The sequence below is a fragment of the Patagioenas fasciata genome, chromosome Z (assembly GCF_037038585.1).
Source record: "Patagioenas fasciata isolate bPatFas1 chromosome Z, bPatFas1.hap1, whole genome shotgun sequence".
NCBI lineage: Eukaryota > Metazoa > Chordata > Aves > Columbiformes > Columbidae > Patagioenas > Patagioenas fasciata.
The window spans coordinates 6,239,748-6,254,909 of record NC_092560.1 but is presented as its reverse complement, the minus strand read 5'-3'; the positions used below and the strand labels follow the sequence as shown (position 1 = coordinate 6,254,909).

Genomic DNA, 15,162 nt, shown 5'->3' with positions numbered 1-15,162 from the left:
GCGCCTGTGCGTCTCCTCATCCAGCTCATAGCCGACCAACTGCACGTTCAGGGTAAGAATTTGAAAAAGCCCGATGAAAACGTCCAAGAGAGCCATGTCCTGCAGGAGAAGGGAGAGGAGGGGCTCAGTGGGGCTGGTCAGGAGAGAGGGGGCTGGTGAAGGGAGAGCGAGGCCAGGGGCCGCACGGAGCTGGGGGCAGGTAGGAATGGGGCCGAGGCAGCTGGGAGGCAGCAAGGGCTGCCCCGGCCCTGGTGGCGGCGGCTCCGTGCCCTGGCCAAGGTGCTCCCGTGAGCAACCGGGCCCTCCAGGCAGGGTGAGAACCCACCCCCGGGGACCGCGTTTCTGCCCCGGGCCCGTCCAGCCCGGCCTCCCCCCGCCTGCGCACTCACCGCTGGCCCAAGCCGGACTGAGGCGGCGCTGCTGCTGGCGCCCCTGATAACCGCCCCGTGGGGACTCGTCCCTTGTGATGTCACGGGCGCCCGAGCACATCACAGGCACGCCCGCCGGCCCTGCCCGTCCGCACCACCCTGGCCCAGCCACTCGCAGCTGCCCCTGGCAGCCAAACACCAACCCTGACAATGTACAGACCCACCGAGCCGGCCAGCACTCCCAGGGTTCTGTTTACAAACCAGATAGAAGCCCCCCAGACCCTTCCCAATTATAAAACTGGGTGATGTGACCCATGGATGCTTTGCTCTCTGACATCCTATCCTGTGAGATGGGACTCTGAGCAACCTGATCTGGGTGAAGATGTCCCTGCTCAGGGCAGGCCTTGACCTAGGTGACCTTTGAAGCTCCCTTCAAACCCCAACTATTCTGTGATTCTATATCTTAGAGACTAGAAGACCTGAAGAGTCACAGATGTGCTGGGGAGGTATGTTCAGATCAATATCTACCCTGTTCCCCTCCAGTCTCTCTATAGTGAATATTCAGTCCCAGTAAACCTGGAGGAGAAAACAGATAATTCTAGGCTGCATAGACTTGAAGCACAATTTTTTTAATGAAAGGTGCTGACTGTCCATCCTGTTTATGGCAGTGATGCTTGTAGTTCATAGAGCCTCATGGTGTGACTAGCAGCCTGCATGGGGCACACTCAAATCCTGCTCCTTCTCTTCCTCCGCCTTTATTCCAATTCCTGTGTGCTCCAGGCTGGAGAAGGGCAAAGGGCAAAGGGGGAGCTGCAGCCCAGTGCATGGTTGGTAGGTTTGCAGATGACACCAAGTTGGGTGGGATTGTTGATGTGCATGAGGGCAGAAGGGCTCTAGAGAGAGGTCTGGACTGGCTGGATCTATGGGCCGAGGCCAGCTGTAAGGAGGTTCAACAAGGCTGAGTTCCGGGTCCTGCACTTGAGTCATAACCACCTCATACAACACTACAGGCTCAGGAAAGGGTGACTGGAAAGCTGCCCAGCAGAAGAAGACGTTGACAGCTAGCTGAATATGGGCCGGGAGTGTGCCCAGGTGTCCAAAAAGGCCAACATCGTCCTGGCTTGTATCAGCAATACAGTGACCAGCAGGACGAGGGAAGTAATCATCCTCCTGTACTCGGCCCTGCTGAAGTTGCACCCTGAACCTTGGGGTCAGTTTTGGGCCCCTCACTACAGGAAAGTCCTTGAGGTGCTAGAGTGAATTCAGAGAAGGGCAATGAGGCTGGTGAAGGGTCTGGAGCACAAGTGTAATGGAAGCAGTTGAGGGACCCTGAAGAAAACGAGGCTGAGGGGAGACCTTCTCACTGTGTCTAACTGCCTGAAAGGAGGTTGTGGCGAGGTGGGGGTTGGTCTCTTTTGCCAGGTAACAAGTGATAGGAAGAGAGGAAATGGCCTCAAGTTTCTCCAGAGGAAGCTTGGATGGGCTATCAGGAAAAAGTTCTACATTGAAAGCGTTAATGAGCATTCAACGAAGATACCCAGGGAAGTGCTTGAGGCACAGTGGCGGGAGGTACCCAAAAGATGTGTAGACATGGCACTTAGGGACTGTATCAAAATTTCCAAAGATTGTAGTTCATACATAAGAATTATAGGAATATAAGCAGCGCAAGAGCGTCCGGTCTTTGGAGCACTTATGGAGGACGATCCCCAGTGTTCCCCAGCGCTGACAAAGTAAAAGATACCTGCTTAACAGTATAATTGTCTCAGCTGTTAAGTTTCTTTCTCCCTTTCAATTCCATGTATTGTTTTCCTCTATATCCATCAATAACCTCCTCCCAAAACACGGCAGTTCCTTTAAGTCAACTCAAGTGCTAAGAAAAATCTGCGCCAACCCAGAAAGCCCACAGGAGCTCTGCTGCCTGTCTGAGCTTGTCCCTCTTGCGACAGGATCGCGAGCAGGGTTTGCAGCAAAGTTGATGGGAACTGCCGCTGCGAGTAGTTAGGTCTTCCATCTGTAATATCTGTAATACAACCACCTGGCAGCAGAGTGGTTCCTATCTCCTACCCGTGAACCCATGTGGAGTGTGTCATGCTTTAAGGCAAGGCGGCAATAAACTGTGGCGGACGCTCCCTGTTACCCCCTCACCTCCCGCCACCCACTTCCTGTGCATCAGAGAGACGATAGGAAAGGAGGAAGGAAGAGAGACTTAGACTTCAAGTTGAAAGGTTTTAAAGGCTTTTACTAATGCTACTAATAGAAAGAGAATATATACACAAAATATACAAACCCAATCTTGAATGCTCGATGTGGAGTTGGCATCACTGCAGTAGCGGGAGCTGAGTGTGCGGAGCTGGTGGCTCCAGCAGCTGCAGCGCAGGCCCCCGGCTGTCACGGGTGGGACTTCAGAGCAAACTGGAAACTGGTTGCAGGGATGCAGGGCCTGAGGCCTGTGGATCACAGGCAGACAGGCAGGGTCCTCTCTAGATGTCGGCCATGATTGAAGAGAGAGTGACCCTCGTGATCACCCTCACATATATGAGGGGGGTATGACGGTTATGGGATGGAATACTTAATTGGTCAATTTAAGTCACCTGTTCCATCCACCCCTCTTCAAACACGCCCCTCTCAGGACGGAACATGGGAAAACTTATCAGTCTTTCTTGGCTACCATGGTAATAAATCTAAACATGAGCTTCTTCAGCATTCCCTTGGTCTTCTTATCAGCACTGAGTACAGCATCCAAGGAAAAGTATGCAGGCTAAAACTCAGAAAAGTATAGCTGCCTAGAAGAACTTAGCTGAAAGAAAAATCACTAGAAGAAAAGTGGTCTTGCTTTTAACAAAACCAGGACAAGTGTATCTTTAAAATCCTCATGTTCAAAAAAGGTGTCCTACCCAACATAGTATTCCTTTTTGGGGACAGAAACTAATTTCAGAGGGAGTATAAAAGATGCCTTGACATGTGCCTTGGGCAGGAGGGGTGCCACAGCCGCTGGTGTTTACTGGCCTCTGCCGGAAAGAGGGGATAAAAGAAACACTGTATAAATACAATGACCTGAATATTGCCAAACTGTGTGTGATAAATAGCTAGACAGAAGGAGGCAGGCAACTTTCATGTGTTTGCTCTAGCGACTGTAAGGGGTACAATTCCTGCTAAAGACAAGCAAAAACCAAAAAACATAGATTAAAATCCTAAGGACCCATGAAGGATCAGTGTGACATCATGAGATGACCAAATGCTACTTGAAAAAGCACAATCCTATCAGAGAGAAAGTAAACACCAGTAAAGTCGCTTCGGCCTACCAAATGCTCAGGAAGATGTCCGACTTGCCTTTCTCCCCACCGACTGTCCACACAACGAAAACAGTCCTGTTGAAGTAGTCAGCTAGCTGAAGATTGCATGAGCGGGAGAAGGGCAGCACCCTAACGTGGAAGAGGGGTGATACAGGGTGATATTTACTCAGTGTGTCCTCAGGGATATGCACATGCTCAGCACATTCTCCACCAGATGTCTCCTCATCCAGGCATGCTGCAGCTCCACATGGTTGCAGGGGTCTCTTGCCAGCACCTGCTCCACGATGCTCAGATCGAGGTGGAAGGCATGGCCAAGGGCAGGATGCAGGGGCACAAGCAGGGGGGAGACAGCATGGTTCTCATGAGGATTCCAGCCTTAAAAAGTGCTGCCCGCCTCAATGACTGGCTGCAGTGTGAGGAAGAAACTATTGAAGAAGAGCAACCTGAAAACATGGAGGAAGCCACCGCTACTTCCTCTGCCACCTGGCACTTGCTGGCCATGTTCTGCACTGGATACTGAATGTGCTTTTCAGAAACCATGCTCAAATCACTATCATCACAGGGATCTTCTTCACTTTCCTCTTCCTCGTGTTTCTCATCCCTGTCTCCTCTTCCTTCTCCTGCGCTGTGTTGCTGCTGGATCTCTCCTCCTCATTAATACCGACATAGGCACAGCTCCTTTTCTGTAGCCGCCAGCAGAGCCCAAAGAGCAGGAGAAAGACTAGACCTGCCACTGCTGCAAGGCAGAAAAGCACAGTGCTCCCAAGGCCAAGCCACTCTGCTCCTGCGTCCTCTGCGCCATCTGCTGCACTGGATGGACCACCTCACGGAGGCTGAAGGGCTATTCTCATTGCCCTGATGAGGAAGCATGGATGCAAAGAGGAGCCTGATTTACAGAATGAGAGAGACCACAGCCCACCACATCAGCTCTTCTGCAAAATGCTCCCTGACCCTGTGGCAGCTGAGCAGTCAGCACCCTATGCCCACGATCCCCACAAAAGTGATGCAAGCACTCACAACACAACTTTTATTCAAACACAACACTTATGGGCAGCTCTGCACGTGGTAAAGCTCCCAGAAGGAATGGAATGCAATGCAATGCAATGCAATGCAATGCAATGGAATGGAATGGAATGGAATGGAATGGAATGGAATGGAATGGAATGGAATGGAATGGAAGCTGTTGAAGAGAGAGGGCAGTTGCTGTCCAGGTGGTAATGGAGTCCCTGTCACAAGACTCCTCGTGATGGCCTCTTCAGCTGCATCGTGTCCCACTCCCCAGGAGGCGCTTTAGCTGCGCAGGGAAGGTGCAACACCTTTTCCTTTCCTTTCCGTGCCCTGCATTCTCCCCTCTTTGTTCTTCCTGGAACACATGGTTGTCTGCCAGCAGCTGCGACCTGCGCAAACACAGCTCTGTGCAGGATGGCGTCTTTCAGCGCCTGTCGAGAAGCATCCTATGAACCCGACTTTGCAGCCCATCAAACTCAAGATTTGCGTGCTCAGAGGCGTAAGGATTCTGCGTCAGGTGCTGGAAGAGGTTGAATGGTTCAGCCATTCGCAGTTCCGGGGGCAAGATGATCTCCTCTGGCAGGTTCTCATTGCCAATGAAGAAGTGGTTCAGGCATTTCCTCCGCAGACATCTCTGCAGGTACTGCAGCATGTCGTTCAGCCATTGCCAGAAATACCTCCTGTGCCAGTTTGACAGCGGCATGGTGGTCAGCACGTGCATCATAACTGTCTTCAGTGTATAGGTGGAAAAGTCTCTGCCCAGCAGGCAGCGGGCACAGAGCTGCAGGCATCTGAGGTAGCAGGTGTCAGGATGTGCCTTTCTGGCAATCAACCTGAAGAACTTCATCTCTGCCACAGCATAGGTCTCTGGCCACATTGTGCTTGGAGTGTAGCCAGCCTCTGTATACTGGCTGCTCACAAAGATGTCCGAGTCACCTTCTTGCACCCCAAACATCAACTCAATTAAAATCCTTTTCCCCCGGCGTTGCACCACACAGAATTTGCAGGAGCGGTCAGAGGGCAGCACTGTTAGGCGGCGTACGGTTGAAAGATGCAGAGCCCTCCAGGAACGTCTCACAAACATCTGGAAATAGCGCGCAGTTTTCTGCACGTCTAGGTAGGAGGCAGTGCAGAGGTCGTCTAGGATGCTGAAGGCTGCATTCCTCCCGTGCTCTTGCTCGGGGTGATGGAGGAAGCAACGTGTCTCTCCTGCTGGCTGCTCCATCTCACAGGTACACACCACCTCCACACGGATGCGGAAGTTCCTCATTGGCCACACGGAGCCCGGCTCCAGGTGGAAGGTGTGTCCTCGGGGAGGCTTCAGGGGCAAAATCAGGCGGTAGGTGATGTCTTCCCCACGGGGACTCCAACCTTCAAAGGCACTGCCCACCTCGATGGCTTTTTCCAGCACTGGGAAATAAGTATTTGAGAAGATATACTGGTAGAGATGGATGAAGGTTTCCATAAGGCTCATCACAGACTTGCAGTCTCTGTACAGGGGCTGAACTGGCCGCTCTATGTCCTCCTCAAGAAACCTTCCCAGGTCATTTGCATTATCATTCGCTTCTTCGGCTTCATCTTCATCATCATTCTCATCATTCTCTTCTCCATCTCCATCTTCATCTTCATTCTCTTCTTCATCTTCATTTTCATCATCATTCTCTTCTTCATCGTCATTTTCGTTTTCATCATCATTCTCTTCTTCGTCTTCATTGGCATCGTCATTTTCTTCTTCAGGTTCATTTGCATCATCATTCTCTTCTTGAGCTTCGTTTGCATCATCATTCCCTTCTTCGTCTTCATTTGCATCATGATTCTCTTCAGGTTCATTTGCATCATCATTCTCTTCTTGAGCTTCGTTTGCATCATCATTCTCTCCTTCATGTTTCTTCTTCTCCACGTTTTTAGCAAAGCTCTCCTCTCCTCTCTCTGGCTCAGGGCTCCATTTCCTGAGGCACCAGCAGAGCACAAAGAGCATGACCAGGACTCCAGCAACGGCCCAGCACAGCCAGTGTTGCAAGGCAGAGAGGAGCAGGGATGCCCAGGCAAAGCCACTCTGCTCCTGGTTCCTCTGCGCCTGGTTCCTCTGCTCCCGGCTCCTCTCCTCTATCTCCTGCCACAGACAAGTCATCTCCCGTTTCAGCATCTCAGCACGCTGCTCCATGCGCCTGTGCGTCTCCTCATCCAGCTCATAGCCGACCAACTGCACGTTCAGGGTAAGAATTTGAAAAAGCCCGACGAAAACGTCCAAGAGAGCCATGTCCTGCAGGAGAAGGGAGAGGAGGGGCTCAGTGGGGCTGGTCAGGAGAGAGGGGGCTGGTGAAGGGAGAGCGAGGCCAGGGGCCGCACGGAGCTGGGGGCAGGTAGGAATGGGGCCGAGGCAGCTGGGAGGCAGCAAGGGCCGCCCCGGCCCTGGTGGCGGCGGCTCCGTGCCCTGGCCAAGGTGCTCCCGTGAGCGACCGGGCCCTCCAGGCAGGGTGAGAACCCACCCCCGGGGACCGCGTTTCTGCCCCGGCCCCGTCCAGCCCGGCCTCCCCCCGCCTGCGCACTCACCGCTGGCCCAAGCCGGACTGAGGCGGCGCTGCTGCTGGCGCCCCTGATAACCGCCCCGTGGGGACTCGTCCCTTGTGATGTCACGGGCGCCCGAGCACATCACAGGCACGCCCGCCGGCCCTGCCCGTCCGCACCACCCTGGCCCAGCCACTCGCAGCTGCCCCTGGCAGCCAAACACCAACCCTGACAATGTACAGACCCACCGAGCCGGCCAGCACTCCCAGGATTCTGTTTACAAACCAGATAGAAGCCCCCCAGACCCTTCCCAATTATAAAACTGGGTGATGTGACCCATGGATGCTTTGCTCTCTGACATCCTATCCTGTGAGATGGGACTCTGAGCAACCTGATCTGGGTGAAGATGTCCCTGCTCAGGGCAGGCCTTGACCTAGGTGACCTTTGAAGCTCCCTTCAAACCCCAACTATTCTGTGATTCTATATCTTAGAGACTAGAAGACCTGAAGAGTCACAGATGTGCTGGGGAGGTATGTTCAGATCAATATCTACCCTTTTCCCCTCCAGTCTCTCCATAGTGAATATTCAGTCCCAATAAACCTGGAGGAGAAAACAGATAATTCTAGGCTGCATAGACTTGAAGCACAATTTTTTTAATGAAAGGTGCTGACTGTCCATCCTGTTTATGGCAGTGATGCTTGTAGTTCATAGAGCCTCATGGTGTGACTAGCAGCCTGCATGGGGCACACTCAAATCCTGCTCCTTCTCTTCCTCCGCCTTTATTCCAATTCCTGTGTGCTCCAGGCTGGAGAAGGGCAAAGGGCAAAGGGGGAGCTGCAGCCCAGTGCATGGTTGGTAGGTTTGCAGATGACACCAAGTTGGGTGGGATTGTTGATGTGCATGAGGGCAGAAGGGCTCTAGAGAGAGGTCTGGACTGGCTGGATCTATGGGCCGAGGCCAGCTGTAAGGAGGTTCAACAAGGCTGAGTTCCGGGTCCTGCACTTGAGTCATAACCACCTCATACAACACTACAGGCTCAGGAAAGGGTGACTGGAAAGCTGCCCAGCAGAAGAAGACGTTGACAGCTAGCTGAATATGGGCCGGGAGTGTGCCCAGGTGTCCAAAAAGGCCAACATCGTCCTGGCTTGTATCAGCAATACAGTGACCAGCAGGACGAGGGAAGTAATCATCCTCCTGTACTCGGCCCTGCTGAAGTTGCACCCTGAACCTTGGGGTCAGTTTTGGGCCCCTCACTACAGGAAAGTCCTTGAGGTGCTAGAGTGAATTCAGAGAAGGGCAATGAGGCTGGTGAAGGGTCTGGAGCACAAGTGTAATGGAAGCAGTTGAGGGACCCTGAAGAAAACGAGGCTGAGGGGAGACCTTCTCACTGTGTCTAACTGCCTGAAAGGAGGTTGTGGCGAGGTGGGGGTTGGTCTCTTTTGCCAGGTAACAAGTGATAGGAAGAGAGGAAATGGCCTCAAGTTTCTCCAGAGGAAGCTTGGATGGGCTATCAGGAAAAAGTTCTACATTGAAAGCGTTAATGAGCATTCAACGAAGATACCCAGGGAAGTGCTTGAGGCACAGTGGCGGGAGGTACCCAAAAGATGTGTAGACATGGCACTTAGGGACTGTATCAAAATTTCCAAAGATTGTAGTTCATACATAAGAATTATAGGAATATAAGCAGCGCAAGAGCGTCCGGTCTTTGGAGCACTTATGGAGGACGATCCCCAGTGTTCCCCAGCGCTGACAAAGTAAAAGATACCTGCTTAACAGTATAATTGTCTCAGCTGTTAAGTTTCTTTCTCCCTTTCAATTCCATGTATTGTTTTCCTCTATATCCATCAATAACCTCCTCCCAAAACACGGCAGTTCCTTTAAGTCAACTCAAGTGCTAAGAAAAATCTGCGCCAACCCAGAAAGCCCACAGGAGCTCTGCTGCCTGTCTGAGCTTGTCCCTCTTGCGACAGGATCGCGAGCAGGGTTTGCAGCAAAGTTGATGGGAACTGCCGCTGCGAGTAGTTAGGTCTTCCATCTGTAATATCTGTAATACAACCACCTGGCAGCAGAGTGGTTCCTATCTCCTACCCGTGAACCCATGTGGAGTGTGTCATGCTTTAAGGCAAGGCGGCAATAAACTGTGGCGGACGCTCCCTGTTACCCCCTCACCTCCCGCCACCCACTTCCTGTGCATCAGAGAGACGATAGGAAAGGAGGAAGGAAGAGAGACTTAGACTTCAAGTTGAAAGGTTTTAAAGGCTTTTACTAATGCTACTAATAGAAAGAGAATATATACACAAAATATACAAACCCAATCTTGAATGCTCGATGTGGAGTTGGCATCACTGCAGTAGCGGGAGCTGAGTGTGCGGAGCTGGTGGCTCCAGCAGCTGCAGCGCAGGCCCCCGGCTGTCACGGGTGGGACTTCAGAGCAAACTGGAAACTGGTTGCAGGGATGCAGGGCCTGAGGCCTGTGGATCACAGGCAGACAGGCAGGGTCCTCTCTAGATGTCGGCCATGATTGAAGAGAGAGTGACCCTCGTGATCACCCTCACATATATGAGGGGGGTATGACGGTTATGGGATGGAATACTTAATTGGTCAATTTAAGTCACCTGTTCCATCCACCCCTCTTCAAACACGCCCCTCTCAGGACGGAACATGGGAAAACTTATCAGTCTTTCTTGGCTACCATGGTAATAAATCTAAACATGAGCTTCTTCAGCATTCCCTTGGTCTTCTTATCAGCACTGAGTACAGCATCCAAGGAAAAGTATGCAGGCTAAAACTCAGAAAAGTATAGCTGCCTAGAAGAACTTAGCTGAAAGAAAAATCACTAGAAGAAAAGTGGTCTTGCTTTTAACAAAACCAGGACAAGTGTATCTTTAAAATCCTCATGTTCAAAAAAGGTGTCCTACCCAACATAGTATTCCTTTTTGGGGACAGAAACTAATTTCAGAGGGAGTATAAAAGATGCCTTGACATGTGCCTTGGGCAGGAGGGGTGCCACAGCCGCTGGTGTTTACTGGCCTCTGCCGGAAAGAGGGGATAAAAGAAACACTGTATAAATACAATGACCTGAATATTGCCAAACTGTGTGTGATAAATAGCTAGACAGAAGGAGGCAGGCAACTTTCATGTGTTTGCTCTAGCGACTGTAAGGGGTACAATTCCTGCTAAAGACAAGCAAAAACCAAAAAACATAGATTAAAATCCTAAGGACCCATGAAGGATCAGTGTGACATCATGAGATGACCAAATGCTACTTGAAAAAGCACAATCCTATCAGAGAGAAAGTAAACACCAGTAAAGTCGCTTCGGCCTACCAAATGCTCAGGAAGATGTCCGACTTGCCTTTCTCCCCACCGACTGTCCACACAACGAAAACAGTCCTGTTGAAGTAGTCAGCTAGCTGAAGATTGCATGAGCGGGAGAAGGGCAGCACCCTAACGTGGAAGAGGGGTGATACAGGGTGATATTTACTCAGTGTGTCCTCAGGGATATGCACATGCTCAGCACATTCTCCACCAGATGTCTCCTCATCCAGGCATGCTGCAGCTCCACATGGTTGCAGGGGTCTCTTGCCAGCACCTGCTCCACGATGCTCAGATCGAGGTGGAAGGCATGGCCAAGGGCAGGATGCAGGGGCACAAGCAGGGGGGAGACAGCATGGTTCTCATGAGGATTCCAGCCTTAAAAAGTGCTGCCCGCCTCAATGACTGGCTGCAGTGTGAGGAAGAAACTATTGAAGAAGAGCAACCTGAAAACATGGAGGAAGCCACCGCTACTTCCTCTGCCACCTGGCACTTGCTGGCCATGTTCTGCACTGGATACTGAATGTGCTTTTCAGAAACCATGCTCAAATCACTATCATCACAGGGATCTTCTTCACTTTCCTCTTCCTCGTGTTTCTCATCCCTGTCTCCTCTTCCTTCTCCTGCGCTGTGTTGCTGCTGGATCTCTCCTCCTCATTAATACCGACATAGGCACAGCTCCTTTTCTGTAGCCGCCAGCAGAGCCCAAAGAGCAGGAGAAAGACTAGACCTGCCACTGCTGCAAGGCAGAAAAGCACAGTGCTCCCAAGGCCAAGCCACTCTGCTCCTGCGTCCTCTGCGCCATCTGCTGCACTGGATGGACCACCTCACGGAGGCTGAAGGGCTATTCTCATTGCCCTGATGAGGAAGCATGGATGCAAAGAGGAGCCTGATTTACAGAATGAGAGAGACCACAGCCCACCACATCAGCTCTTCTGCAAAATGCTCCCTGACCCTGTGGCAGCTGAGCAGTCAGCACCCTATGCCCACGATCCCCACAAAAGTGATGCAAGCACTCACAACACAACTTTTATTCAAACACAACACTTATGGGCAGCTCTGCACGTGGTAAAGCTCCCAGAAGGAATGGAATGCAATGCAATGCAATGCAATGCAATGCAATGGAATGGAATGGAATGGAATGGAATGGAATGGAATGGAATGGAATGGAATGGAATGGAATGGAAGCTGTTGAAGAGAGAGGGCAGTTGCTGTCCAGGTGGTAATGGAGTCCCTGTCACAAGACTCCTCGTGATGGCCTCTTCAGCTGCATCGTGTCCCACTCCCCAGGAGGCGCTTTAGCTGCGCAGGGAAGGTGCAACACCTTTTCCTTTCCTTTCCGTGCCCTGCATTCTCCCCTCTTTGTTCTTCCTGGAACACATGGTTGTCTGCCAGCAGCTGCGACCTGCGCAAACACAGCTCTGTGCAGGATGGCGTCTTTCAGCGCCTGTCGAGAAGCATCCTATGAACCCGACTTTGCAGCCCATCAAACTCAAGATTTGCGTGCTCAGAGGCGTAAGGATTCTGCGTCAGGTGCTGGAAGAGGTTGAATGGTTCAGCCATTCGCAGTTCCGGGGGCAAGATGATCTCCTCTGGCAGGTTCTCATTGCCAATGAAGAAGTGGTTCAGGCATTTCCTCCGCAGACATCTCTGCAGGTACTGCAGCATGTCGTTCAGCCATTGCCAGAAATACCTCCTGTGCCAGTTTGACAGCGGCATGGTGGTCAGCACGTGCATCATAACTGTCTTCAGTGTATAGGTGGAAAAGTCTCTGCCCAGCAGGCAGCGGGCACAGAGCTGCAGGCATCTGAGGTAGCAGGTGTCAGGATGTGCCTTTCTGGCAATCAACCTGAAGAACTTCATCTCTGCCACAGCATAGGTCTCTGGCCACATTGTGCTTGGAGTGTAGCCAGCCTCTGTATACTGGCTGCTCACAAAGATGTCCGAGTCACCTTCTTGCACCCCAAACATCAACTCAATTAAAATCCTTTTCCCCCGGCGTTGCACCACACAGAATTTGCAGGAGCGGTCAGAGGGCAGCACTGTTAGGCGGCGTACGGTTGAAAGATGCAGAGCCCTCCAGGAACGTCTCACAAACATCTGGAAATAGCGCGCAGTTTTCTGCACGTCTAGGTAGGAGGCAGTGCAGAGGTCGTCTAGGATGCTGAAGGCTGCATTCCTCCCGTGCTCTTGCTCGGGGTGATGGAGGAAGCAACGTGTCTCTCCTGCCGGCTGCTCCATCTCACAGGTACACACCACCTCCACACGGATGCGGAAGTTCCTCATTGGCCACACGGAGCCCGGCTCCAGGTGGAAGGTGTGTCCTCGGGGAGGCTTCAGGGGCAAAATCAGGCGGTAGGTGATGTCTTCCCCACGGGGACTCCAACCTTCAAAGGCACTGCCCACCTCGATGGCTTTTTCCAGCACTGGGAAATAAGTATTTGAGAAGATATACTGGTAGAGATGGATGAAGGTTTCCATAAGGCTCATCACAGACTTGCAGTCTCTGTACAGGTGCTGAACTGGCCGCTCTATGTCCTCCTCAAGAAACCTTCCCAGGTCATTTGCATTATCATTCGCTTCTTCGGCTTCATCTTCATCATCATTCTCATCATTCTCTTCTCCATCTCCATCTTCATCTTCATTCTCTTCTTCATCTTCATTTTCATCATCATTCTCTTCTTCATCGTCATTTTCGTTTTCATCATCATTCTCTTCTTCGTCTTCATTGGCATCGTCATTTTCTTCTTCAGGTTCATTTGCATTATCATTCTCTTCTTGAGCTTCGTTTGCATCATCATTCCCTTCTTCGTCGTCATTTGCATCATGATTCTCTTCAGGTTCATTTGCATCATCATTCTCTTCTTGAGCTTCGTTTGCATCATCATTCTCTCCTTCATGTTTCTTCTTCTCCACGTTTTTAGCAAAGCTCTCCTCTCCTCTCTCTGGCTCAGGGCTCCATTTCCTGAGGCACCAGCAGAGCACAAAGAGCACGACCAGGACTCCAGCAACGGCCCAGCACAGCCAGTGTTGCAAGGCAGAGAGGAGCAGGGATGCCCAGGCAAAGCCGCTCTGCTCCTGGTTCCTCTGCGCCTGGTTCCTCTGCTCCCGGCTCCTCTCCTCTATCTCCTGCCACAGCCAAGTCATCTCCCGTTTCAGCATCTCAGCACGCTGCTCCATGCGCCTGTGCGTCTCCTCATCCAGCTCATAGCCGACCAACTGCACGTTCAGGGTAAGAATTTGAAAAAGCCCGACGAAAACGTCCAAGAGAGCCATGTCCTGCAGGAGAAGGGAGAGGAGGGGCTCAGTGGGGCTGGTCAGGAGAGAGGGGGCTGGTGAAGGGAGAGCGAGGCCAGGGGCCGCACGGAGCTGGGGGCAGGTAGGAATGGGGCCGAGGCAGCTGGGAGGCAGCAAGGGCCGCCCCGGCCCTGGTGGCGGCGGCTCCATGCCCTGGCCAAGGTGCTCCCGTGAGCAACCGGGCCCTCCAGGCAGGGTGAGAACCCACCCCCGGGGACCGCGTTTCTGCTCCGGGCCCGTCCAGCCCGGCCTCCCCCCGCCTGCGCACTCACCGCTGGCCCAAGCCGGACTGAGGCGGCGCTGCTGCTGGCGCCCCTGATAACCGCCCCGTGGGGACTCGTCCCTTGTGATGTCACGGGCGCCCGAGCACATCACAGGCACGCCCGCCGGCCCTGCCCGTCCGCACCACCCTGGCCCAGCCACTCGCAGCTGCCCCTGGCAGCCAAACACCAACCCTGACAATGTACAGACCCACCGAGCCGGCCAGCACTCCCAGGATTCTGTTTACAAACCAGATAGAAGCCCCCCAGACCCTTCCCAATTATAAAACTGGGTGATGTGACCCATGGATGCTTTGCTCTCTGACATCCTATCCTGTGAGATGGGACTCTGAGCAACCTGATCTGGGTGAAGATGTCCCTGCTCAGGGCAGGCCTTGACCTAGGTGACCTTTGAAGCTCCCTTCAAACCCCAACTATTCTGTGATTCTATATCTTAGAGACTAGAAGACCTGAAGAGTCACAGATGTGCTGGGGAGGTATGTTCAGATCAATATCTACCCTTTTCCCCTCCAGTCTCTCCATAGTGAATATTCAGTCCCAATAAACCTGGAGGAGAAAACAGATAATTCTAGGCTGCATAGACTTGAAGCACAATTTTTTTAATGAAAGGTGCTGACTGTCCATCCTGTTTATGGCAGTGATGCTTGTAGTTCATAGAGCCTCATGGTGTGACTAGCAGCCTGCATGGGGCACACTCAAATCCTGCTCCTTCTCTTCCTCCGCCTTTATTCCAATTCCTGTGTGCTCCAGGCTGGAGAAGGGCAAAGGGCAAAGGGGGAGCTGCAGCCCAGTGCATGGTTGGTAGGTTTGCAGATGACACCAAGTTGGGTGGGATTGTTGATGTGCATGAGGGCAGAAGGGCTCTAGAGAGAGGTCTGGACTGGCTGGATCTATGGGCCGAGGCCAGCTGTAAGGAGGTTCAACAAGGCTGAGTTCCGGGTCCTGCACTTGAGTCATAACCACCTCATACAACACTACAGGCTCAGGAAAGGGTGACTGGAAAGCTGCCCAGCAGAAGAAGACGTTGACAGCTAGCTGAATATGGGCCGGGAGTGTGCCCAGGTGTCCAAAAAGGCCAACATCGTCCTGGCTT

General features: G+C 52.3%; 2 protein-coding genes across 2 annotated transcripts; both read right to left on the bottom strand.

The window, feature by feature from the left end:
- Positions 1 to 5,093: 5,093 nt before the first annotated feature.
- LOC136115105 (inositol 1,4,5-trisphosphate receptor-interacting protein-like 1) lies at positions 5,094 to 6,833 on the bottom strand. Its single transcript, XM_065861010.1, has one exon. It carries the CDS (start codon positions 6,831 to 6,833, stop codon positions 5,094 to 5,096), a length of 1,740 nt encoding a protein of 579 aa, XP_065717082.1.
- Positions 6,834 to 11,931: 5,098 nt separating this feature from the next.
- On the bottom strand, positions 11,932 to 13,671 carry LOC136115104 (inositol 1,4,5-trisphosphate receptor-interacting protein-like 1). The gene has a single exon (XM_065861009.1). The coding sequence runs from the start codon at positions 13,669 to 13,671 to the stop codon at positions 11,932 to 11,934; it is 1,740 nt and encodes a 579-aa protein (XP_065717081.1).
- Positions 13,672 to 15,162: the final 1,491 nt, after the last annotated feature.